Source organism: Xenopus laevis, chromosome 4S (assembly GCF_017654675.1).
Source record: "Xenopus laevis strain J_2021 chromosome 4S, Xenopus_laevis_v10.1, whole genome shotgun sequence".
Lineage (NCBI taxonomy): Eukaryota > Metazoa > Chordata > Amphibia > Anura > Pipidae > Xenopus > Xenopus laevis.
In genome coordinates this window covers 98,431,752-98,459,317 of record NC_054378.1, presented here as the reverse complement: position 1 = coordinate 98,459,317, position 27,566 = coordinate 98,431,752, and the positions used below count along the sequence as shown (strand labels likewise).

General features: G+C 39.6%; 1 protein-coding gene and 1 pseudogene across 1 annotated transcript; both read right to left on the bottom strand.

Annotated features, from left to right (window-relative positions):
- Nucleotides 1-31: 31 nt before the first annotated feature.
- Nucleotides 32-9,205, bottom strand: LOC108715015 (annotated as a pseudogene).
- A 3,759-nt stretch (nucleotides 9,206-12,964) lies between these two features.
- Nucleotides 12,965-19,369, bottom strand: plpp6.S (phospholipid phosphatase 6 S homeolog). Its single transcript, XM_018261189.2, has 3 exons — nucleotides 19,241-19,369; nucleotides 18,337-18,825; nucleotides 12,965-15,918 (listed from the first exon to the last, which is right to left on the bottom strand). The coding sequence occupies exons 2-3, from the start codon at nucleotides 18,785-18,787 to the stop codon at nucleotides 15,557-15,559; spliced, it is 813 nt and encodes a 270-aa protein (XP_018116678.1). The 5' UTR covers nucleotides 18,788-18,825; nucleotides 19,241-19,369; the 3' UTR covers nucleotides 12,965-15,556.
- Nucleotides 19,370-27,566: the final 8,197 nt, after the last annotated feature.

The following is a 27,566-nucleotide window of genomic DNA, read 5'->3' as shown; positions in this document are numbered from 1 at the left end:
TTAAGAATTAAAAGTAAAATGTAAGTTGGTTTTATGCAACATGCAAAAGATCTTTGAAAACCTCAGCTTTGAAGACTCTCGCAGCTTAGCGTGCCTGGAGCTCAGGTAAGCATGATAGCTCCAAGGGGCTGGATCAACACATTCACTGCAAGGGTATTCTGCTCCAAATGAGGAGGAAAACATATTTATACAAAGAGACTTTGTTCTCTGTCACTGCGAGAACAGACTCATCATAAAAGGGGAAGGAGAAGCTGTATCCAGTGGCAAAGATAACCATGTGAATATCCTTCTCCTCTGTCTCATCCTCAAACACAACAAACCTCTCCTTAAACTTCTTCATGTTGCATTTTATTTTCGCCTGCCCTGAGATGATGCTGAGTGTCGGATGTTGGCTGTTAAATCTTCAGTGAAAACACCAAATCAACAGAATTAGAATTAATTCAGCTGTTGTTTTCTGAGCAATGTTTCAATAGTAATTACAAAATATCAGTAGTTTTAAAGTTATTTGTAAATGTAATTGCAAGCAGTATTTGGCTATCCCTTTCTGTTCTCTGGTCCTGACTTTTATAACAATGTAGCAGATGTCAGTTCTCCTCCAGACTGTTATGCAGCCAGCATCTACTATATTGCTTCAGGAGTTATATACTGTATATATATATAAAAAAAAACAGGTGGATGCATACATCAATTTATCATTCACCAATAGATTTATGATGAATTAAAATCCTTTTTGATCATGGATTTCCCCATATGCCCAGTCCTATATTCTTTGCATAAGAATTCAACAGCTCCTCCTGGACGACCTATAGTGTCTAGTAGAGATAGCTTGCTTCATCCTATTGGTCTTTTTATTGATGCCATTTTACAACCAATCGTACAGGCTACACCTAGCTACTTGAGGGACACTCCACATCTACTTAGTCTAATCAAAGATTTTAATGTTGAGGCTGAGGAGGTTATTACGCTCTCTAGTATGGATGTAGTTAATTTATATATGTGTATCCCCCATTATTTAGGTGTGGAATCAGTTCGCCATTCTATTTTGCAGACTGAGGGTTACTCTGGTTAAAGTGTTGAGTTCGTTTTGCAATTACTCCATATGTGCCTTACCATGAATTATTTTAGATTTGAATACGATTACTTTATGCAGGTGTCTGGTATGGCGATGGGAGCTGCAAAACGAAATACCTAATTTCCCCTAGGTCTCTCCTGGTAATAGTTGCCCGGTGCTGGCTGGAGGGGTCGGCGCCTCTCCCAGAAATATCTGCAAAGAAGATTAGCCAAACAACACAGGCTGGTGTAGCGGGGATCTCGGGGGACACGGGGTAGCCCAGTTAAGATGGCAAATTTTGGATAAAATATATGGAAAAAATGAGAGAGAAATAAAAAGAAAATTATTACAAAAGGAATGCTTTTGGATTTGGCAACTGCAAACTAAATATCCACGTGGGTTAAATGAGGAGTGTAATATGAACTGCTATTTGTAGCTTAAAATGTATCCAACTTATAAGTGCTTTTGGAATGTATCCAATTTTTAACGCTTTTAGAAATTGTTTCTTTGTATTTTTTACATAAAATGTTTCCAGTTTGACGCACTAACTTCTGATTTTTTATAGATAATTGCATTGAACAACCTACTATCCAGGGACAGCTTATGGATAGGGTAAGATAGTCTTATACATTGGACTCATTTATACTGTAATAATGTTTTCGTGCAACACACACACTTGTATTTGTGTTTTTCCCTATTCATTAGGTTTATGGACCTTCTTCTTTATATTTATTGATTTAATATAAAAAAGCTTTTTTTGCACAATTTTTGCACAATTGTTAAATTTTTGCAGCAAGGATCGACCTGTATAGAAGAGGATTTTTTATCACTCGAAAATTGGGACTAATTATTTTTTCACATAAATAATTTTTTCAAAAAAAAGTTTTAATGTCTTTTAAAAAACTTCTTAATAAGCTTTTTTAAGTGCTTATAATGTCTCTATAGCTTTTGGATAAAAATGTTCACTTAGTACGTACTGTTCACAATGCATTTTGCTTAACTTATTCACTTATATTTTGAATCATTGTGTTAATTATGTAAATCACCAAGGGTTTTTAAACACTGTTTAAAAGTGAATCTGCATGTCTGATGAAGGGGCACGCCCCCGAAACGTTACATCACTTGACGAAATAAACGTGCAGGGGAGATCCCTGCTACACCAGCCTGTGTTGTTTGGCTAATCTCTTTGCAGATGGCGATGGGAGCTGCCATGGCACCTGCATATGCTAATTTGTTTATGCATCAATTCGAACTCAATAACATCATGCCAGAGTTTGGAACAAGTTTATTATTCTTTAAACGCTATATAGATGATATATTAATTGTTTGGAGGGGCAGCGAAGAGTCATTTATGACAATGGTGACCCATTTAAATAATCTGGATGGTCCTATAAAATTTACTGCATCTACAAGTACCGCAAGTGTACAATTTTTGGATGTTGAGATTACTTGTAATGGAACCAGGTTTGATTATTCATTGTATAGAAAGGCTACAGACCGTAACACATTGCTACAATTTAAGAGCCAACATCCTGAGTCTATGAAATCTTCCCTCCCCATCTCCCAATTTTTTAGGGTTCTGCAAAACAACTTCTCCGATGTAACCAGGGTATCACAGCTTAAGGAGATGGAGGATAGATTTTTAGCAAGAGGAGATTACTGAAACGGGCACTTCATATAGCTAAAAGGAGGGTAATTGATGGTGACAAGAAGGATGTACCCCCTAATAGACTTTTTTTGCTTTGCTACACAGTTTGGAGGTGCTTCAGGACAAATCAAGAGGGTGTTGAATAATAACTGGAACATACTACAGGCAGATAGGGGTTTGAAATCAGCAATACCTAGCACCCCTACAATTGCCTATAAGTGAGGTACCAGTCTGCGGAAACTTCTGGTTAAAACCGATCCGGTAGAGTGCTACCAAAAAGTTCAGACTAGTTGGCTTGCCAGTAGGAAGATGGGTTGTTTTAGATGCCCTACCTGCACATCATGTCCTTACATGTGTCCTAGTCAGAGCTTTTTACATCCACATATGGGTAAACGATTTGCCATTCGGTCTCACACCACATGTAGTACTACACATGTCATTTATCTTATCACCTGCCCATGTGGGCTCTCCTATGTGGGCAAGACCGATCTTACATTGCGGCTCAGGATGGATGGCCATCGGTCTGCCATAAGTAGGGATGTCGCGGACTGTTCTGCGGCGAACTTGTTCGCGCGAACATCGGCTGTTCGCGTCCGCCGCAAGTTCGCGAACGTCGCGCGACGTTCGCCAATAGGCGTTCGCGTCAAAATCGTTCGACCATTCGACCATTCGGTCGCTAAAATCGAACGATTTTCGTTCGATTCGAACGAAAATCGTTCGATCGAACGATTAAAATCCTTCGATCGTTCGAATCGAACGATTTTCGGATGTTCGAAGTTCGCGAACTGTTCGCGAACTGTTCGCATTTTTTGCCGGTGTTCGCGAACGGCGTTCGCGAACACATTATCGGCGGTTCGCTACATCCCTAGCCATAAGTACAGACAGCATTTAGGGACAATTGTACTATGAAACCAGTGGCTAAGCATTTTCTTGAGATGGGTCATCATTTACCCACGTTTAAGTATATAGGTACAGACCACATACCGGCCCCGAAGAGAGGGGGTGATAGGTCGAAAATGCTTCTCCAAAGGGAATGCTTTTGGATTAAAAAACTTAATACATTGGCACCATATGGTCTCAATGAACAATTGTCCCTAACTTGCTTTTTAAACCAGAGATAAAGGACGGATTAATGAGATAATGTTTGTTTTTGCATTACAGCTCCCTAGAGGATGAAGACTGATACATAATGTTTTTTCTTTTAATTGTTTGCAACAATCTTTGATAAAGTGGATAGTTAAGTAACTTTGTTGTGAAGCAGCTACATTTGAACACTAATTTACATTTAGACAGTCTTATGTTTCCATCTGTGAGTGATTTGTCGGTGACTTCAATTCCGGTTCTGCTAAACATAAGAGTATACAGCTTTGGTTTTAAATACATGTTGTATCTTGATAACGGTCCAAGACCCGGACCGAAACGTCGATACTTGTAATATGCTCTTTTAAAATTTGAATAATAACTGAAATCTTTTTTAAAAATTCCAGTGTGCGCTGCTCACTACCTATGGACTTCTAGATATACGACATTGTAGCAGCACCTGGTGGTTCACATTTCGTTGGTGTGCGAAGGACCTTCTCTGGTTTTTGGATATATATATATATATATATATATATATATATATATATATATATATATATATATATATTGAAAGGAGAGTCAGCACACTCTGTATAATTTCAGGTGAAAACAAGTGTTGGTTTATTCACACATCTCATCCAACGTTTCGGTCCCACATGGGGACCTTTCTCAAGGATACAGTGCAGTAACAAAGATCACAATTAAATACCCACCCCCATCAGTGTATTTTGGGCGCCAAAAATGATGTCACCAGTCCATATAAGGAATGTAAGTCCATCCTTGTATCACTTTGCCTTTTTTCAAATAGCAAGTGCAATATTTCTTTTCACCACCGGGTGTCAGTGTCCAGTCCATTAGTGCATGACAGTGTCCATGTATATTGCAACATTGTGTAGAAAAGTATAAAGAAAAGGAAAAAGGAAAAAACTGTATCTTTTTACATACAGACAATAAAGGATACTGTTTCTACTTACACAGTAGTAAATAAGTTCTTTCTTCACATGGCCGCTAGTATCTAATTCCTTATGGAGCGGAGTACACAGAACCTGTCAATATGACAAAACCAAGTTAGGTCAGGAAACAGTTTAGCTGAAGTTGTCCATTTAACCCTTTGGGGGCAACGCAATCCAGTTCATCCCAGATGCATCCCACACGATAAGGGCATGGAAGCAGTAAAGAGGCTAGTCACTGACAATTCCAACTATAATGGCCCACCTGTCCAATATATGCTGCAGCTCCTTGAATTTGTGCTGCACAAGAACTACTTCAAATTTGAAAAATGTTTTTATTTGCAACACACAGGTACCGCTATGGGTTCAAGGGTAGCGCCAGCCTATGCCAATGCGTACATGTATGAATCTGAAAGTAAATATATATATTGTCACGATCTATTCAAAAAGCATGGCTGTTTTTACAGGCGCTACATAGACGACCTGTTTTTTCTGTGGACAGGGCCTCCTGAAAAGTTGGAATTGTTTGTGCAATCACTTAATGAGTTAGACACGCCTGTTAAACTCACTTCAAGTCATAGCTCACAGCAAATCAGCTTCTTGGATGTCCAAATCTATAAGTGTAATGGGGCTCTACAGACACGCATTTACACTAAAGATACTGACAAGAATACGCTGTTGCACTACACTAGTCACCACCCCAGGCACCTTCTTGACTCACTCCCTAAGTCTCAGATGATGAGAGTGGCTCGCATAGATAGTGATCCTAAACAGAAGGAAATTGATCTTGAGAAAATGGGTTTGAAATTCCTAGAGAGGGGTAACCCACAGTCATTGATCAGTCAAACCATGGACACTGTCGCATTAATGGATCGTGAGCAATTGCTACAGAAAAAGGTGTGTCAGGTGGAGGGGGGTGATGTGAAGGATATGTATTATGTCAGTAAGTTCAATCCCCACAGTAGAGACACCAAGAGGGCTGTGATGAATTACTGGGAAATAGTGGCCAGTGATGAAGATATGGGGAAAAGGATCCCACGCAGGCCGAGGTTCAGTTACTCTAGGAACACTAACCTCAAAGAGCATTTGAGCCCCTCTGACCCAGTGGGTAAATACACACAAACCCCACTACAACACTTCTTAGCACCACGCCCTGGGGTGTGCAATACCTTGATTTTGGGCACTGAGTTCAGGCATCCCAGGACTGGCAAAAGTTACAAGATCAGACAGAGGATGACGTGCACAACCACCATGGTTGTGTATATCATTAAATGTCCATGTGGTCTTCTCTACTGCGGTAAAACCGTGAGGCAGCTGAAGGAAAGGGTTAACATGCATATGGCGAGTATCAGGGCAGCATTAGATACCACCAGGAGTATTGATCCCAACAAACAGGACATTGCCCAGCAACCCGTGGCCAAGCACTGGCGTGAGGCCAAACATAATCCTGCCCAATTCAAATGCATGCCCATTGATCATGTACCTAAACCCCCGCGGGGTGGTGACATTGACAAACTGCTATTGAAAAGAGAAGCCTTTTGGATCTTTGAACTGGATTGCGTTGCCCCCAAAGGGTTAAATGGACAACTTCAGCTAAACTGTTTCCTGACCTAACTTGGTTTTGTCATATTGACAGGTTCTGTGTACTCCGCTCCATAAGGAATTAGATACTAGCGGCCATGTGAAGAAAGAACTTATTTACTACTGTGTAAGTAGAAACAGTATCCTTTATTGTCTGTATGTAAAAAGATACAGTTTTTTCCTTTTTCCTTATACTTTTCTACACAATGTTGCAATATACATGGACACTGTCATGCACTAATGGACTGGACACTGACACCCGGTGGTGAAAAGAAATATTGCACTTGCTATTTGAAAAAAGGCAAAGTGATACAAGGATGGACTTACATTCCTTATATGGACTGGTGACATCATTTTTGGCGCCCAAAATACACTGATGGGGGTGGGTATTTAATTGTGATCTTTGTTACTGCACTGTATCCTTGAGAAAGGTCCCCATGTGGGACCGAAACGTCGGATGAGATGTGTGAATAAACCAACACTTGTTTTCACCTGAAATTATACAGAGTGTGCTGACTCTCCTTTTAATATTACTACAAACTTGGTCGTGCACCTCTGGCAGGCACTATCTGATAATATATATATATATATATATATATATATATATATATATATATATATATATTAATAATAATTATTATTCATATTATTAATAAATATATTTAATAAATTACGTTTTAAAAAACACTGAGATTGTTTAATGAATGAACATGGTAAACTACATTTTATTATAAGGTGGTATTCCCCTTTAAGGTTTGGGTAATCTTAGCAGCCCTATGTTCAAGAGATAACCCTCAGCTAGATATTGTTTTTGGCAGATGAAGCTTTGTACAATGAAAACAATTAGTACTAGTCTTACCAATAGTCAGGGGAATCAAGGCCAGGTTTTTAACCTTTTGGCTTTATAAGTCACTTATTTCAATGTGTGCTGATGCCTTGCCTGTGTTTGGGTAAAAGCATAAAGTTGTCATGATTAAATTTCTGGTTAACTTTATTTTCTGCAATATAGTTCACGCTGGAAGGCAGGACTTTGTTGAGCAGGTAGACATAGGGGCAATTCTTTAAAGTATCCAGTGGGTAGCTATTTTTAGAGCCATGGTTCACAATCCACACTCTGGGCCTAGTGCTTAGAAACACCTAGAGATATGAAACCCAGAGAGGATTCTTCTCATTAAAGGCACCATTGTCTTTTAGTTGTTGGTGCTGCTGTGTTGGGTTTTTGGAAAAGTGGACAGTTTTATTCGCCTATAAATTCTAAACCATTAGTTGGGGTACAATGAAGCTGTGACCACAAAATCCATACAAAGACAAAAGGTCCTCCCTTTGACCTCAACCCATTATCAACATATTAAGGACACATACATCTTGTGCATTAAATATACCATAGGTACAAAATGGGAAAAATATATAATAATTGTTTAATTCAGAATGTAAATGTTGTGTTGAGCTTTCCCAGTGGATTAAAGGTCTAGTGGGCTAACCGCTAATATTACATTTTTTCTCTACCTTATTATCCTTTTGCTCATTATGATATGTTGTATATCCTGTACTAAGATATACCCATAACCTGATGCAGGACATTACCTGCTGCATAACTCTTTGGTAATACAAGGTCAGCTGCATTAACCTTTTAACTGAATATGGCCTGTAACATTACTGTTTAGCCAGCTATGATCTGCTGTGTTACACTTTGGTTTCACAATACTGGTTGCTTTATCTCTTGCCAGGACACATATAAACACACATCCTGATGAAGGTTCAAGGAGAACAGAACCACGTTGGGGAAGATGTATACTAATAAATCCGTTTTCCTATTTCTGTGAGTGCTTCTGTTGGTGTGTTATCTTGGGAAACACCTGGAATTTGTTTGGAAGTGTGCTAAGTGCTGGTATTTGTCATAATTATAAACACGTGTGATATCTATATATATATATATATATATATCTATCACAGTAAACTGTATTTTCCCCTGCTTTCTTGCACTCATTTACCTCTGCTTAGTTCCACAGCAATGTCCAATCACCAAGACTCTTAAAATAACTCAACATATCATACAACTATGCCTTCTTTATTAACAATACAATGGGAAGCATTACAGTATGTTTTTTTATTTATGCATTCATTTTAGGAACATTTACCTGGAAAGGAAGTCAATGGTAAATAAGGAAATGTATGATGGCCACTGCAAATAAGGATGGAATCAAAGAAACGCGTATCTTGCTTTCCCTTCTTTTCTCTAGTCACAATCCATTGGCTACTGCCGAAATCCAGGCTTTTCTTGATACTGCAAACTTTAGTCTAAAACATAATAGTGTTAATCATAGCAGATGGTTACACAGGATAATCTATGGTAACTGATTTTCTAAGGGGATGATACTTTCTTGTCTTGTTGATGGCCTAGCTATTCCATCTCCAGCAGCATATAATAAACAAGCTAAACAATTGTGAACTTTTCCTAGAATATTATTATGATCATGTAATTGCCATTTGATGCTGGATAAGAGACATTAGTAAACCAAAATGTTCCATTGTATAAAAATTGCTGGCAGGAGCGGCGCTCCATGTAATATACATCAGACTTTCCTCATAACTGCCAATTTAGTTGCAATAAAGTTTAATTTGAAAACACCAGTAGTCACTTTGAGTTTGGCTGATGGCTTTCACTATCCTGGTTCTTGGCCTTCCCTTGTCTATAGACTATGATGTGCATCCTACGCTTGGCCTGCTCCCACCTGTTCCCTGTTTGTTAATGACACCTCCTGATTTGTACTTAGTGACTGTCTGGCCACATTTAACAATGTTGGTTTCCTGGTCCTCTGCTGACTCTGACATACCTGAAGTGAGTGAAATCTCTGTAGGTGTCACCACAGAAAGTCCAAGGTCCAGAACGAGCATCAGTTGATGCCAGCACTAAGGTGATTATGTATCTTTTTAAAAACTGAAAGCTGCTGTAGCCAAAAAAAAAAAGGTAAAAATAACAAAGCAGGGACGAACCACTTTATATTAAAACGTTAGTGAACACACGTACTCTCAGTTGATGACAAATGGAACATTTGTGCAAATGCAAGAATTGGGATTACTTGTAATTTTAGCACTGTTCACTTGTTTGCCAGAATCCCGTTTTTCAGGAAAAAATATTAACAAGTACAAGTAAATAATTTCCTTTCCCAGACTGAAGATTCCTGTTGCTTAGACTTTTGTTCTCTTGGTCAGTATGGCGTATGTTTTATTCCTCCCTCTGCAGGAGTGGGACAACTTCACACAGACAAGATCTACAGAATTTTTTTTTGTAAATAAACACAACTATACCTTAAATTGTATATATATATATATATATATATATATCTCATCAGGCTGAAGTTCTGGTCATACATTTGAAAATAGTCCATGATTTTAGAGTTGTGCATGTAGTTGGAAAATCATCTAGGACGGGGAAATCGCTGAAGCACATCATTTCCTTGGATGTGTATCTATTGCAATTAAACACATTTCTTGCTCTATGTGATTAATATAGTTGTGGCTGTAACTCTATCTTGGTATAGAACTATGGTTATAGTTTAGCTGGTGCAGTGAATCAGTAACATTAAACCTTCTCTCTCAGGTTGGCTTCTGTTGTGTAGAAGAAGGGAGTAATGTTGTGGTACCACACCTCTCAAAGATGGACAATCGGGTATTTAGGACGTTAGAGGTTCCTTAACATGAAACAGATGGTCATTTAGCAAATGTGAAGTAGTACTCACACAGTACAAATGTTTTTATTGAGGTAGAATGATTTGCAGCAATATTCATGGATGAGCATTTCACTGGCACCACTGTGGAGATGTCTGGTGGCTTAATATATACTTTTATGAAATAGCAGCTAGTGGTCCAGATTCCCTGAACTGGAAACCTCAGGGAGTAGATTCTACCCCAGTCCAGTACTGCCTTGGGAAAGCTACCTCTAGGCTCTAGCAATCAATCATAAATTGGAGCTTAATTCTGTTCTTTATAGCCAATTCTGCCTAACTTACACTCCTACTATGACAGAGCTAGTTTTATTGCTGTCTAGTTAGGAGGTGTTTTGCAATATATCTATAGCCTACCTCTGTTTTGAAGGCATCAATTCATTTCATTTGCACATCTGATTAGAATCTGAGCAGATCTGAGACATAGACAATGCTGCAGAACAGACCTGCCTAGCATTTTGGTGTTGTTAGGCTCTATAGACTCATATTTAGCCTAATGATCAGATACTGCCATCTACAGCAAGAAATGACGAACATTTTATACAAAGAACCAGCATCAAACATTTATTGCAAATGTATTCCTGTTAATATTTTGTTTTCTAATTAAATTATAAAAAGTGACAGCAGTTCTACAAAGGACATGGTGTTGTGCACTCTAGGAGCTATACTTTTCTTTCTATGTTCCTATGGATTTTAAAATGTTATGTTAAAATTGTGGCATATCATTTTAAAACATTTGGTGTATCTCAACAGAGGAAGATCCTGAACACATTAATGATAAGGGCATATGGGTTTCTTAAAATGGATTTAAATAGAAATAGGGCAAGAAAGTGAAAATGTTTCGGGGAAACCTTTTCCACCTATGGAGAAAAGAATATATTTCCTACATGTTCTTACCTTAACATTGACACAATAAATATACAATTCCTAAAAAATGAATAAACACATGTGGCATGGACACTTATTTTGTATATCACCAGTTTATTTGGAAATAAATGAAAATGTGAAAAAAAAATCTAAATAGACATTTTTACAAGTGAGATTTGCTCATGTCTATAGGCAAACATGCAATGACACAAACCACAAAATAATTTACTGTACCACAAGATCTCAGCTATCTATTGGATAGAGACTTATATTGCCCAGGGACAACCTTGCAAAGACATGGTCAGAACATATTGAAGTCTTAGAATACATTCTAATGGTTTCTGGGGTCTATGTTTAGATTAAAGGGGTTGTTCACTTTTGAGTTAACTCTTTTTATTATATAGGAAGTGATATAATGAGACAATTTGCTTTTGGTTTTCATTTTATTATTATTTGTGGTTTTTGAGTTATTTAGCTTTTTATTCAGCAGCTCTACCAATTTACAATTGCAGCAATCTGGTTGCTAGAGTCCAAATTACCCTAGAAACCATACATTGATTTCAATAAGGGACTGGAATATGAATAGAAGAGGGCCTGACTAGAAAGCTGAGCAATAACAAAACATTTGTAGTCTTACAGAGCATTTATTTTTAAATGGGGTCATTTGAAAGCTGTAAAGAGTCAAAAGAAGAAAGTTAATAATTTAAAAACTGTTAAAAAATAAATAGTGAAGACCAATTAAAAAGTTGCTTGGAATTGGTAGTTCTATAACATACTAAAAGGTGAGCCACCCCATTAATGAACCTGATTGTGCCCAACCGTTTACAAATATGTATGATCTGTATAAAGTCAGCAAACTCTACTATAGTTAGTGGCTTCACATGTAAAGATCTGGGCTAGACAAGCTCACTTCAGTGAGCCACTTACAGGTCTGGGATCACCAGAGAACTTTGTCCTGTGCAGTAAATTTGCCCCTTAGAACGTCAAAAAAAGGAATGACCTTAAAACATTAAAGCTCCAGCGAAGACTAGGGTTTGTATTCAGGAAAAGCCCATAAATGTCTGATAATTATTACAAACCAAAGATATATGTACAAGTAGGGGATCCATTACCTGGAAACCCAAAAAGCTCTGAGATGCACAATGCCATTTCTATCCTATTACCTTATGGTAACCATTACCAACCCTCCACAAATTCATTATAAGGAAAAAACAGTCCTATATTTTTATGCGTAACAAATCTAAGTTCCTTAAAGGAGAAGGAAAGGTTAAAACTATGTAAGCCTTATCAGAAAAGTCCACCTAAATATACCAGTAAACCCTCAAAGTAGAGCTGCTCTGAGTCTTCTATCAAAAGACAAAGACCTCAGACAAGACCTCATTTGGTCCCAAAAAAAACAGATAATAGATCCAATACATGTATATATAATATATGCCACAAGATATGTACCTAAAAGATAAAAAAATAAACCAGTGTACTGTTGTCTATAAAATTGTCATATGAGATAAAAAATTAAAGCATGCCACAAAACTATTTTCTTCTGCACCAGAAATATATATATATGAAATCTTCTAATAAAAAGAAAATGAACAGTCATCACCATAAAATGTAAAGCTACATTATTCACGGCTGTCCTCCACGCAAAAAAAGCAGAGGAGGAGGAAACTTCACTTTATTACTCAAATGCACTATACACTACACTACATTGTGTTATGTAGGTTCTTATAATACCTATGAATGGAAGGTAGGGGGCAGTATGACCGCCCATCTCTTCATGAAAACTGACACAATTGGCCCAGGACTACACTTGAAGCTATGAATGCAGTTAGAAATAGTAGGAGAGGCTCCAAACAGGCATCCATTACTATTAGTGTTGCTACACAACAACAAATCTCATGATGACACCTGTTCACAATGATTGGCCCATTGGGCATCAAAGCACAACTCTCAAGTCAGCTTCACTAACATAGAATGTTTGATTGGGTTGCCATCATACAATGATAAATATAGCTGGTGCTAATCTCTTCTTTTATCCCTTTTTTAAAACGGAGTAGTGATTTTATTTAATTGAACATATTACAGCATTCTCTTACAATAATTCTGACCAATGTTCTCTTTGTCAGCTTAAAACCTTAAATCATCAAAAGGAATGTAATAGACATAACTGGTAAGAATAGGAATGGGTATAAAAGGAACACTGATCTTGGCAATAGTGATGTGCGGGTCGGGAAAAACTCGACCCACACCCGACTCGAACCTGCACCCAAATTCTGCCTTCCGTTTATAGACCCGCGCTCACCTGCCCCACTGATGACATCACAAAAGGGGAGTGGCAGGCCTATAAAACCGGAAGCCAACAGCGTAAGGTCACCAGGTCACTAGTGATGAGCTAATTTGTCCCGTTTCTCTTCCCTGAAAAATTTGCGAAACTGCGAAAAATTTCAAAAAATGCAATGAAGTCAATGGGTGTTTTTGCACCGAACTATTTTTCTTGCTCCAAATGCATTTAAGTCAATAGGTGTTTTTTCTTATGGCGACTTTTTTGTCCTAATGCATTAGAGTAGTGGCAGATGAGAAAATTAGTCTCCCAGCAATAAATCTTCACTACTTTGGGCGACTAATACCCCGAAATGCCTTCCTGCCAGCAAGAATAAGAATCACCAGCAGGACGGCATATGAATCACCCGAAGGCAACTTAAAGTCAATTGGTGTTTTTTCTTATGGTGACTTTTTTGTCCTAATGCATTTAAGTCAATGGGTGTTTTTTCTCATAGCGACTTTTTTTGTCCAAATGCATTTAAGTCAATGGGTGTTTTTTCTTATAGCGACTTTTCTCCAAATGCATTAAAATCAATGGGCAGTTTTTCTCTGCAAATTTTCAGTTTTGCGGAAATATTCATACATGGCCAAATTCAGAATTTCGCCACAAATCCATGGCTGGCGAAAAATTCGCTCATCACTAGTCACAAATAGTCCGAATCCGGCAGTTAAACGACCTGCAAACAGCATAGCGAGGCCGACCTGATAGAAGGTACACACAAATGTGCCAAAGTCTTCCTGAGCTATGATGCTTGCTTTCTTTATTCTATGTGCATTAGAATACGAACAACTAACTGCTGATTGGCTGCAATCTGTTCATAGACCGCAGAAAACATTGCACGTGTTACTAAATACCCACAGTATGAGCAAGCTAAAAGTATGTTACATGCTACAGTAACTGCATATGGCTCTGACATTGTTTGCCCCGATATTCCGAAATCATGAAGTCGGATCTTGCTATCATTAAGGCAGGCTGGCAAAAGCATGGCAAGTTTTAAAGATATGCTGGTGGTAGGAACTATGTTCACAATGAACTGAATGGTCTACGTATTCTTTCCATGGGCATTATGGCCTTCTCCTCCTTCTCATCACACCTAGAAGTACAGAACAGACAACTTTCTTTTCTTTCTTTTATACAGTATGTAGGTTCAAATTATCCCATGAAGCATTGTTAATATCAAATGATAGGGCAGGCAATTGTCCAAGGTTCCTTTTGGGATGTCCTTGGTAAAATTAGAACAACTGATAATGTTGGCATTTCTATCAGGGCTGTCCAAGCCAGGGGTGCTCTAGCTTTTACACTCATACCCCCCAAAACGCCAACAGCTGTTTTGGCTTCCTAGAAACTGTAATTTCACAACTTGCTGGAGGATCACACAGTAAACACACCTGGTGCATGAAAAAAAGTGTTTTAAAGTAGTGAAAATATAATGCAGTGTTGCCTGCACTGGTAAAACGGCTGTATTTGCTTCAGAAACACTACTATTGTTCATATAAACAAGCTGCTGTGTGGCAATGGAGGAATTTGAAAAAAGGCTATATGGCACAGGTTAAAAAGTGGAAAACAGATAACACTGTTATGTTCTACAGAGTGTATCTGCTGTGTAACCTGAGCCTTTCCTACTTTGGCTGCCCCCATTGCTACACAGCAGCTTATTTATATAAACAATAGTAGTGTTTCTGAAGCAAACGCAGCAGTTTTACCACTGCAGGGCAACACTTCATTATATTTTTAGTACTTTAAAACAATTAAATGTTTTCCTGAAAGTTGGGGGGCCCAGCCAACCTGCTTTGCCCATAAACTGCTAACTGACAATAACTAGGTACACCAAAACCCCCCCAACTCCATCCTGCAGAGAGAACAGAGGACACAGAGAACAGAAATGTTTAGGAAAACCCAGTAAAGAAAATATTAGAAAATGACTTAAAACATCATTGGTCAACAAAGGATCCAGCTAACGGATTGCCTTGAAACAAAAAATCTGGACAAATGTAATTACTTTCACAGAATACAAAATAAAGTCCTCGAAAAATAATTAAAGTATAGAAACTAAATTTAAATTACATTTTTCCTGCAAGAGTATGCGATGTCCATGCTGTACATATAAACATTGCAGGATAATTTATGAATTTGGATTGCGATGTCTATTATTATAATCTTATTCTGTCCCAGTATTTGCCTAAGTGCTGTGTGTACCTGACCTCTTAATGATATGATATGAGGCCACATATAAAAAACGTCAGGATGCAGTGGAGACCGTTGTCATATCCATAGGAAATGAAAATTAGGTTTTTGTGACACCACCACCTTCAGATACTTTTCACCCAAGAGACTTCACATTCTGAACAGGGCAGGCAAAATACTTGGTGACAACCAGAAGTACTCAATCAGACTATATTGCATGTGGCCCATAAAGAATCCAAAGGCCACATCGGTCACATTATGTCTACCCAGCATGACCCTGGACAAGCTGACCAGAACGGCCCACAGCATCACTAGAATCCTTACGGGAACTGCCAGCACCAGATGGTTCAGCATGAAGCGGGACACCATAGCTGCACGTGTGGCGTGGCCTGAAGGGAAAGAATACTTGTCCACGGAGAAAGTAGCAAACATGTCCATGCGATTGTGAACCGGTCTTCGTCTCTTCACTATTCCCTTTACAATTCCAACAAGGATTAAATCCAGCAGCAGTGCTGTTCAACAGAAAGACTTGTTAGAAAAATGTTGTTAGATAAGATCGAGTTACATTAAAGGAAAACTATACCCCCCCCCCCAAACAATGTAGGTCTCTATAAAAAGACATTGCATAAAACAGCACACAAACAAACCAAACAAACCATACTTTGTTAGGTCATATGAGGAGTTCTGTCTTTTGCTTCAACACTTACAGTTAAGGTGGCCATACACGGGCCGATAAAAGCTGCCGACAGACCGAGTCGGCAGCTTATTGGCCTGTGTATGGGGGCTCCCGACGGGCTTCCCCGATCGAGATCTGGCCTAAAGTCGGCCAGATCTCGATCAGATGGGATTAAAAATCCCGTCGGATCGCGGCCGCATCTGTTCGTTGATGCGGTCCTGCGATCCGCCCGCCCGTTTGCGAATGCTAGGATCCGATCGTTGGGCCCTAGGGCCCACGATCGGATCAGCCCGATATTGCCCACCTCAAGGTGGGCATATCGGAGGGAGATCTGCTCGTTTGGCGCCAAACGAGCGGATCTATCCATGTATGGCCACCTTTAGAGCTGCAGTATTTCTGGTCAGGTGATCTCTGAGGCAGCACACAGATCATCACAAAATGGTGGTTCAAGACAAGAGATGTAAAAGGGCAATATTTACCTAAATATATAGACCAGTTTTGATAAGATTCTTTAACATGCCACTAAATTTGATATAAACTGTTGCAAAAGTGTTCATTTTGGGGTATAGTTTTCCTTTAACTTGAAAGACTTTCCTATTGTGATAACTTGTGCTAACTCCCGTATCTAGAGAGAAATAAAAGCATTGTGTTAACCACAACTGATCCCTTGTGAACATGGAATGCCAATAGCAGTAAGTAACATCAAACACCATAAAAAATTGTGGCAGAGACTCAACATCAGTAGTATTATAAATGAATGGGAAAAAATAATACTGCAAAACCTCTGATACAGGTGTCATTAACTTCTACTACAAGGCAATATTCTACAAAATTCCACTAGTATTTTAGGTAAAACTCAAACTCGCAGTACTGTGGCCACAAAGGCATACACTCTGGAACGGCTAGAAATGAATTCCTTTCAATTTAACTGTAGTTCTGGTTACTTCAGAATGCAAGGCATTGTGTCGCCAACCCAAAATGCAAATTCACCTTGGCAACATAATGCTCTGTGTGCCCTTAAACTGCAACCTGTGACCGATATGCAGGTCATACATTTATTAAAGAGATGTAAACCCAAAAATAAATATATAAATGTTGCCAAATGAAAGAAAATATATCATTACTATTTACAGAGTCCAGAAAAAAAATTGCATAAAATCGGGAAAATATAAAATCAGGGTAATGTATTATTTATTATTTATTGGTGGGACCACACAAAATGGTGTAAAATGAGGGAAACCTTACAATCAGGGAGTGTAAAATTGAGGTTGTACGGTGATATAAATTCTAAGTACGTTTCAATTGTACATTTATTAAATATAATTGTAAGCATTTATCCCTTTATGTTTGTATCCTGGAACAAAGAAGCAGAATTCAGACTTGCATACTTCTGCACTTGTCTTTTATTCAGCTAGTTTCTGCTACATTTTTTTTAAAGGGATACTGTCATGGGAAAAAACATTTTTTTTCAAAATGAATTGGTTAATAGTGCTGCTCCAGCAGAATTTTGCGCTGAAATCCATTTCTCAAAAGAGCAAACAGATTTTTTTATATTCAATTTTGAAATCTGACATGGGGCTAGACATATTGTCAATTTCCCAGCTGCCCCAAGTCATGTGACTTGTGCTCCGATAAGCTTCAATCACTCTTTACTGCTGTACTGCAAGTTGGAGTGATATCCCCCCCCCAGCAGCCAAACAAAAGAACAATGGGAAGGTAACCAGATAACAGCTCCCTAACACAAGATAACAGCTGCCTGGTAGATCTAAGAACAACACTCAATAGTAAAAACCCATGTCCCACTGAGACACATTCAGTTACATTTTGAAGGAAATACAGCAGCCTGCCAGAAAGCATTTCCCTCCTAAAGGCACAAGTCACATGACCAGGGGCAGCTGGGAAATTGACAAAATGTCTAGCCCCATGTCAGATTTCAAAATTGAATATAAAAAAATCAGTTTGCTCTTTTGAGAAATGGATTTCAGTGCAGAATTCTGCTGGAGTAGCACTATTAACTGATGCATTTTGAAAAAAACATGTTTTCCGATGACAGGATCCCTTTAAAAAAAGTCAAAACCACAGGGCTGAAATCAGAAAGGGGTAGACAAGTGCTGCTTTGATTTACATTTCACATTCACAAGAAACATAAAAACAATTGTGCGTTTGTAAATAGTGAACAAGTGCTTCGAAATATCATGTATTCCATTATTCTTTTTGAACGTTTGAATATATTGATTAAGCTGGACGAACTTACCAAATAGTAGGTTGAGAATGACCTCACGTCCTGCAGAGCTATCACTTTTGTACAGGCAATACAGGGTGCCAGCAATCCATAGAATGCCATGCCCAGATATCTCTACCAACTTCATCAATGGACGGGCACTACCCCAAGAGGAGCCCTCCCTGGCACATACCCCCATTGTTTTAGTCAGCCAGAGGTCAACAGCCAGCAATGAACTGAGGGCAATGCCAAGAAAGGATGGGTTTAGCTTCATACAGTCTTCTTCTGGAAGCTGCTGCTGTTGCGGCTGTGAAGCAGTCGATGAAGTGGCGTTGAAAGAGTCCTTGCGGTGAACCGGACTGTCAGATGTCCGGTGGCGGATGGATACAGGATCTGAAGCATTAGTAAGTAAGGACATAAATTCTAATTTGTTCATGGGATTAGCGGAGTTGTTGGCAGCTCTTGATAACCTTGGACTTGGCATTATGACCAGATGAATGGTTTCCACTCTAGTGCAGCAAGCTAGACAGGAGAAGGAAACATAAAATCTGTGAGAGAGATATAGGCGAGCAATTGCCATTTGTGCAGTTCTACTTAATCACACATTCTAAACGACATATATAAATAATATGTACTCTGTATGGGACAGCGCCCCCCAGCTTCCCTGTCCTCAAACTGCATGAATAGAGCCCAGAGCCCCAGAGAGCTTGCCTTGCACCTGTCACACTAGCTGCTGGCAGACATCACCAGGGACAGTCCAAAACAAGTAGGGGAAGTGCAGCAAAATAGGTCTGGAGCAAGAGAATGCACCATTGTACCCTCAGGACCCTGCAAGGTCTGTGTGCAAGCAATTCAACATCTGTCTTTCCTGTTTCAAACATCCACTAAACCCATTGCGCTTGTTTAAATGGTTAAACCATCTCCTCAAATCACTTACCAATCCCCCTGCATTCAGTCTGACCTGCTTCCCAGCACACAAGCTCAAATCTGCATTTCAATTCATCCACTTCCTGTTCCAACGAGAAGCCCCGCCCCCTTTAGCAGACCTTGCTCCGCTTCATTTCTAACATTCTAATCAGTCAGACGGCTCTCTGCTGCGCATGCCTAAAAGATCTGCCGTTACAGCAGGTGCCAGTGAGCATGCGTAGTGTCCCCCTTATGCCAGGACCAGTTGCTGCATACAGTTGTCTTTCATGTCCTGGTTGTGGCAGTGCTCATTATTTATTTTTACAGTAATCTGACACTGTGCTACTGTTATCAAAATGCAACTCTGTTGGGTGCTGGGAGTTGTAGTTTAATATGCCACTAAGGAGCATATTTATCTTTGTGCTCTGTTGGGTGCTGGGAGCAGTGGGAGTTGTAGTTTAACATGCCACTAAGGAGCAGATCTTTGCTCTCCGTTGGGTGCTGGGAGTTGTAGTTTAATATGTCACTAATGAGCAGATCTTTGCTCTCTGTTGGGTGCTGGGAGCAGTGGGAGTTGTACTAGTTTAATATGCCACTAAGGAGCAGATCTTTGCTCTCTGTTGAGTGCTGGGAGTTGTAGTTTAATATGTCACTAAGGAGCAGATCTTTGCTCTCTGTTGGGTGCTGGGAGTTGTAGTTTAATATGCCACTAAGGAGCAGATCTTTGCTCTTTGTTGGGTGCTGGGAGTTGTAGTTGAATATGTCACTAAGGAGTAGATCTTTGCTCTCTGTTGGGTGCTGGGAGTTGTAGTTTAATATGTCACTAAGGAGCAGATCTTTGCACTCTGTTGGGTGCTGGGAGCAGTGGGAGTTGTAATAGTTTAATATGCCACTAAGGAGCAGATCTTTGCTCTCTGTTGGGTGCTGGGAGTTGTAGTTTAATATTTCACTAAGGAGCAGATCTTTGCTCTCATTTGGGTGCTGGGAGTTGTAGTTTAATATGTCACTAAGGAGCAGATCTTTGCGCTCTGTTGGCTGCTGGGAGCAGTGGGAGTTGTACTAGTTTAATATGCCACTAAGGAGCAGATCTTTGCTCTTTGTTGGGTGCTGGGAGTTGTAGTTTAATATGTCACTAAGGAGCAAATCTTGGCGCTCTGTTGGGTGCTGGGAGTTGTAGTTTAATATGTCACTAAGGAGCAGATCTTTGTGCTCTGTTGGGTGCTGGGAGTTGTTGTTTAATATGCCACTAAGGAGCAGATCTTTGCTCTCTGTTCGGTGCTTTGTTGAATATGTCACTAAGGAGCAGATCTTTGCTCTCTGTTGGGTGCTGGGATTGTAGTTTAATATGTCACTAAGGAGCAGATCTTTGCTTTCTGTTGGGTGCTGGGAGTTGTAGTTTAATATGTCACTAAGGAGCAGATCTTTGCTTTCTGCTCGCTGCTTAGGAGCTTCTGAATAAAAAGCTAAATAACTCGCAAATCACAAATGATAAAAGATGACAACCAATTACCAATTATCTCAGGATTATCTCAGGATTTTTATACAAGATGTAAATAAAGCTTTTTGTACTACTTTACTAATATTTTGAGACTCCTGGATTGTATTTAATTCAGTCATATTTTTGGGGTGTCGGAATCGTGCCAGCTCTATTTTTTAGGATTTGTATGTATTTCCCCCCCCGCTGAGGGCTTGGAGCTTGAGCACCCGGACCCCATATGGAAAGCGGTAAGCTTATCCTCACATCTTTAAATGTCCATGCTTTTTATAATTTTCCATTATATAGCCATACAGTAAGGTGGTTTAGGCTGCTGAAGAAACAGACACTAATGTAAGAGCATGCAATAGATAAGTGCTGTGTAAATGTGTTGCACTGTGGTCAACATTCACTTTCTGTTTTGGCCATGCATCCAAAAATTATCTTTGGCGTAGGCTCTTAAAAACTATATTTGAAGTGTCTTCATTTTCATGGATAACCAGGACAACAGATAAGCACCCCCCAAATACCCCCTTGGTTCATATCATGGCTCAAGATATATTAAAATATTGGTGTACTGATCACACTGCTGTAGTTCCATGAGTATCCACAGCAGCACATAAGTGCTAACCTGAAAGCTTCTCTTACTTGACTTTTAGGGCTATTCCACACGGGGAGATAGCGACGCGTTTGCGGTCGCGGCGACAAAGCGCCGCGACAGTCGCCGCGACCGGCGCAGGCGACAGTTTTGTATGGGCGCCTATGTAAAAACGCCTGTGCTAACCACACGAGGCGATGCGCTTTTCAACAGTCGCCTGAAAAAGCCTGGCGAGGCTTTTTCAGGCGACTGTTGAAAAGCGCATCGCCTCGTGTGGTTAGCACAGGCGTTTTTACATAGGCGCCCATACAAAACTGTCGCCTGCGCTGGTCGCGGCGACTGTCGCGGCGCTTTGTCGCCGCGACCGCAAACGCGTCGCTATCTCCCCGTGTGGACTAGCCCTTATGGGCCTATTTATCAAAGGTCGATGCAGGCTGGTTGTTGTATGTGTCAAATAATTCCATGGATACTCCCAGCAACCCCCTCAGAATGACTCTCACTCTGGGCTAGTGATGGGGGGGGGCAGCATTGCAAACGCAGCCTCAGGTGGCTTTAATGCCTGACCTGAATTTTGCAGCCTCAGGTGGCTTTAATGCCTGACCTGAATAGATAATGACCCATGTATTGCCACCTTTACTGTGCCAAGGGTACCGAAATATAAACATAACTATGCTACTCATCTGCTACAGTCCCTTTGGTATCGAGAACAGAAAATAAATACACCCCTCAAATATTTCCCTAATCATTTTCAGGCTGGATCCCCTTTTACCAAGGGTAGATTTATAGAAACACTGGCAAATATTTACTAAGTGTGATTTTCACCTTCTATGAGTATTCTAACAGGGATGGGCAAATTTGACCCGTTTTGTTTCGCCAAAAATTCGCCGCCGGCGAAATGTCGCAGACGCCCATTAAAGTCTATGGGCGTCAAAAAAAATTTGTTGCGCGGCGAAATTATTTTGTCGCGCGTCTTTTTTTTTACGCACGTCTCCATACAAGTCTATGGGCGTCATTTTTTCGGCGAAACGAGGCGAAAAAATTCGCCCATCCCTATATTCTAAGTGTATTTTCATGGTGACAGTGCATATGTACTTAAAAATGTACTTACATCACTGTGAGCATAATGTGCAGTGTAAGATCGTGAAAAAGATTCGGAGGTTGCGTTCCGCTGTGGAGCGCACGCACTATAGCAGACTGTGCGCGATCTTGGATTGTGAAAAGGACATCTCCAGAGAGGTGAATTCGTGAAACAGGCTTTCAGGCTGCTGAGAGTTCAAACCCGGCTGCGCCCTCGAGGAATACGGGAACCTAGAATCTGGTGAGACCAATCCAATTACTTTTGGGGGGCTTTCACAGCTGGCAAGGAGGAGGGCGTGGGGGACGCCCCAATACATCTCCTAGGAAATTTGCTCTCTATTTTTAGCCATTCATCAATCTGCCTTTCAATCCACTGAGTAAAGCACTCTGCATACTTTACTGCTTCACCGGATGGGAAAAAAAAAATCTTAATCACAACCTCAATTGAAATAACTTTTTTTTATCTTGCTGAACTACAACTCACAACTTTTTTCCTGTTTACAAGCATACACCACAACCAAGGAACAATTATTTGATCTTTCCGTACAGGAAAAGTGATTACCCACCTGGATTGAATCCTTAATTGTGTTTATGTATATTTATTCATAATCTATTTCATTGTGCTTCCTGGCCAGCCAGTGTTTTAGAGATTAAATGTAAGTAATAAATTATACATTTTTAATATACTGGCTTCGTAATCCATCTTCTATCTGTTTTTTGCCTGCTGAGCAGAATCCCTGAGTTATCAGTTATAACTGATACAATAGTTGCTAATATTCCACAGATGTTGCTCTGAGAAATGTATCAACTAAATGTAGCAAATTGTAAATGTTCAGAATCTGCACCTGGATCACCAGAGGAAGGAACAATAAACGTTAAGTTTTGAAAAAGAGGTAAAAAAAAGTAATTGAAAAGTAATTGAAAAAAAAGTCTTTATTTCTAGTGAACAATCTGCAAACAACTGAACTGAATAACATTAACAACCTCACCTTAGGAAGAGAGGATCCCATTTCACTTCCCGTGTGAAGCCATCCCAGAGCCTGGTTCCTAAATGCCCATAATGTGCCTGCCATTAGAGGACATTATAGACAAATAGCAGGGGACCTTTTTACCCATAAAGTGGATCACCGTACCAGAGGCCACCCCTTTAGACTAGAAGAAAAGAACTTTCATTTGAAGCAACGTAGGGGGTTCTTCACAGTCAGGACAGTGAGGTTGTGGAATGCACTGCCAGGTGATGTTGTGATGGCTGATTCAGTTAATGACTATAAGAATGGCTTGGATGATTTATTGAACATACATAATATCAAAGGCTATTGTGATACTAAACTCTATAGTTAGTATAGGTATGGGTATATATATATATATATATATACATATATATATATATATATATAATTTGTGTGAAAGTATGGAGGGGTGTGTGTATGGATGCTGGGTTTTCATTTGGAAGGGTTGGACTTGATGGACTTTTTTTTTCAACCCAATTTAACTATGTAACATAGCTATGCCTTATTACTATACAATCTCAGAAATACATTTTATATTGCATTAATGGTGCTCCCACACACATTGGGCTCATGCCCTTGTAGATACTGTATGACCTGTGAGGCTTATATGATGCAAGAGATTATGTACCAGAGAATCCCATGTAATTTCCAGCGTCAGGACTTCCTAGGCAGACACCTGGCAGTTGATTCCTAAATCCCCATAATGTGGCTGACATACTGTAGCTATGCTTTATTCAGGTTTGATTCAGTTGTGCTGCTCATAGTGTAATGACTGAAGCCTTGCTGGCTAAAAATAAGTCACTTACAAGCTGATGTACTTGAATAAAGCACCCATAAATAAACCATATATTTGAATAGCTCCAGCCCATTGCTTGTGACCTTTCCCCAGCTGAAGAACATTTCATTTGCAATAAATAGCTGTATGGAGGCAGGCTGCCAGCAGCAATTGGCCTGGATTGATTGCCATGTACTACACTTTGCATTATCAGCATGTCCAGCGCAGAGGTACTGACAGGCAGCATTGGCTGCTGTTTGCAGAGGCCGCTTGAGTCTACAGTGTTTACACCATCATTAAAATTAGTAGAACAAGAATAAAAATGGTTACATCAATAATGAAAATTTAAGCATTAAAGAGCACCGATCATAACTAAAATCATTTACTACGTAAGACACTATGTGGAAGTTCAAGACATCCGATTTTTAAAACAGTATGCATTGTTTGTATAATGTAAATCATCAGCTCACTATTCCTTCTGCAAGATCTCCCCTATCTCTACTGCAGTTCTAGTTGAGGCAGCCATCTTGGATTTCTCTGGCTCCTCCTACCCATATCTTCCCAGCAAACTGCAGCTCTGAAATCTCGCACATGCTCAGTTGAAATTCCTTGGTTGCCTAGCAACCATTCTAAGCTATTTTCAAATCAGCCAAAGTTCTGTGTTAGCTGCTGTTCAGTAGTGCTGCCACCTGTCTGGAAGTTAGTGTGTGCCCTTCATTTGCATAATGACATCACCAGCAGGGGACAAGATTGGAAATCTCGTGATACTTCTAGTGGTGTAGTTTACTAAAGCTAGGCATTCTGGGTAGAATGCTCAGGGCAGTTCTTCAATCTGAGCATGCTTGTGAGCTCATTTGCATGTTATAGTCACAGTATGGACTCTCTCAGTGAAAGAACCCATTTGACAAAGTAAGGGATTTTTTTAAAAAAAATTGCTGTTTTTTTTTTCTTCAAAAAACTATGTATGTAGTTTGATTAAACATCTGTAGGTTGTACTGGTCAGATTGTTAATATGTGTTTGATTTTGGCTGTGATGGGTGTCCTTTAAAGGAGAAGGAAAGGTAAAATTAGAAAACTATCCCAAAATGTTGCCAATTATCCCCTGTCCTGAAACGCTGGGTTAGATTATCTCCTGTGTGCCTTTTAAAAGCTCTGCTCACATTCCAAACTTATCAACATTTTCAATAACTTTGAGGGCGCCATGTTCTTAACCCTATACGTCACTTCCCCATTAAACTTATATCCTCACTGCCTTCCCTGTGCTTGTAACATCGTTGGTTAAACACACAAACAAATGAAATACTGATTACAGACCTCAGTCAGACAAAACACGCAGCCTTTCCTCCACCTTCCTCCCCTGTTCGCAAAACTATCTTGTAAGCGGAGAAAATAATGTGAATTAACCAAGCATGCTACAATAAAAATAAGGACTTCTGTGCAAAATAAAATAATTTACTAACTGAATATAAAAAAAATTTTGTGATGTTACTGGAAAAAAAAAAAATATGATCTACACCAGTGAGGCCACTGAGAGTAACATCTAAGGGGTTGCTCTCCAACTTCTTAGATGTTACTCCCAGTGGCCTCAAAGCAGGTGCTTATTTTTGAATTCCTGGCTTGGAGGGAAGTTTTGGTTGTATAAAAACCAGGTTTACTGCCAAACAGAGCCTCAGTGTAGGTTGACAATTCACATAGAGGCTACTAAATGGGCAATCACAGCCCTTATTTGGTACCCAGGAACATTTTCCATGCTTGTGTTGTTCCCCAACTCCTTTTACTTCTGAATGTAAAGTGCGCAAATTGCAAGGCCCTTTATAGTGTCCTTACTCAGTTTATACTTAAAATGTCAGACTGGTATATAATGGATATAATAAACTGCTGAAATTTTAATCCCCATGCACCCGGCCACAGATGCTATTTATTTAAGTGTTACGAGAGCTAAAATGTACAGTATAAGGTGACCCAGCTGCCAACATGTCAAACAAGACTTGTGTTTCATTTGTGTTGTGGCTCAGGGTTAATATTAGATCAGGATGTATAGTTGCTGATCGTCTTACAATTGGAGTGCCACTTAAACAGCAAGACAATCTCCCAGCACCTCAGCTAATACCCATTGCCTACATTTAGTGAGCATTCAGACCTGCTTTATTGCTGTGTCTCCAGAAGCTTTGTTTGTTACATAAATGCCTCCCAATTGTGTTCATAGTAATAAAGATTTGCAGCCAATTTATTTTAATTAAAGGTATATACACTTCTGCAGTGGTATCAATAGAAATAACTGGACTTCAAGAGAAAAAATATAATGAGCCTGTATCCCCATAACTCTGGGAATATGGTTTCACATATAATATCTCATCATACCAATGTGAGCACGGCATCCATATAATTTAAAGGGGAAGTAGAGTCTAAAATAGAATAAGGCTAGAAATGCTGTATTTTGTATATGAAACATAAACATGAACTTACTGCACCACAAGCCTAATCAAAAAACTATTTATGCTTTCAAAGTTGGCCACAGGGGGTCACCATCGTTTAACTTTGTTACACCTATTTGCAAGACTGTGCACATGCTCAGTGTGGTTTGGGCTGCTTAGGGATCGTCATAAATTATCAAAACAGCACCAGTCAAATAATATCCGATACAAGCCGATACAGCAAGACTGATTAATAATCAGAATATGCAGCTGCACTACTGCACTGGGTCCTGTGTTGTCATGTAATCTAATGTGGATTTTATATTTTTTGTATTGTTTAATACAAATTTTCTCCAACCCTGCAGAACCAGTGGCTGCAGCAAAATAATCCTCCAAATAGAATCCCAGTTTATCTGTTTAAATCTGGCTCCATGATCTTTGTCCCTGCAGCTGGAGTTGGAAACAGTAAAGGTGGTGTAAAGGCAAAAAATAAAATCCAATACAAATCTCTACACAGTCACCAACTGCTCTACAGGGAAACAAACAAAGCTGCTTGAGTTCTGCATGGCTGGGAAGTAATGTGGGGGCTCCTCTTGCTGTTCATATGTATGATTGTTTCCCTGCAGAGCAGTTAGGGACTGTCTGACAATTCCTATCCACAGCAGTAGACGAAGGGAGAATTTCACTGCACACAGTCAGGTTTCTTATAAAAAAAACCTTACACATTTTTTAATTAAAGTATATTGGAGATAGATAAACCCAGGCGCATTATTACTAGGAGGGCCCTCCGGAAGCTGGCGCCGATGCGAAGGCATGCTGAAAACTGTGTCCAGGGGGAGGCCCAGCTACATGGCCTGCACCTGGGCCCGATGCCGCTTAGTTACGTTACTGAAAAAACTATAATGTTCAGGGGTTTCGTTTTCCTATAAGTACATTTTTCTTTTTGCATTACACAGTGGAGGCAGTCCATTTCTATTCCTAAAAGAAGTGGTAAAATTCCCTGCCACTG

Excerpts from the sequence above, each read along its gene's own strand:
- plpp6.S (XM_018261189.2), bottom strand. The coding sequence starts at position 18,787 with ATGCCAAGTCCAAGGTTATCAAGAGCTGCCAACAACTCCGCTAATCCC. Across the intron at positions 15,919-18,336 it reads CATTCTCAACCTACTATTTG|CACTGCTGCTGGATTTAATC; the intron begins GTAAGTTCGTCC and ends TCTGTTGAACAG.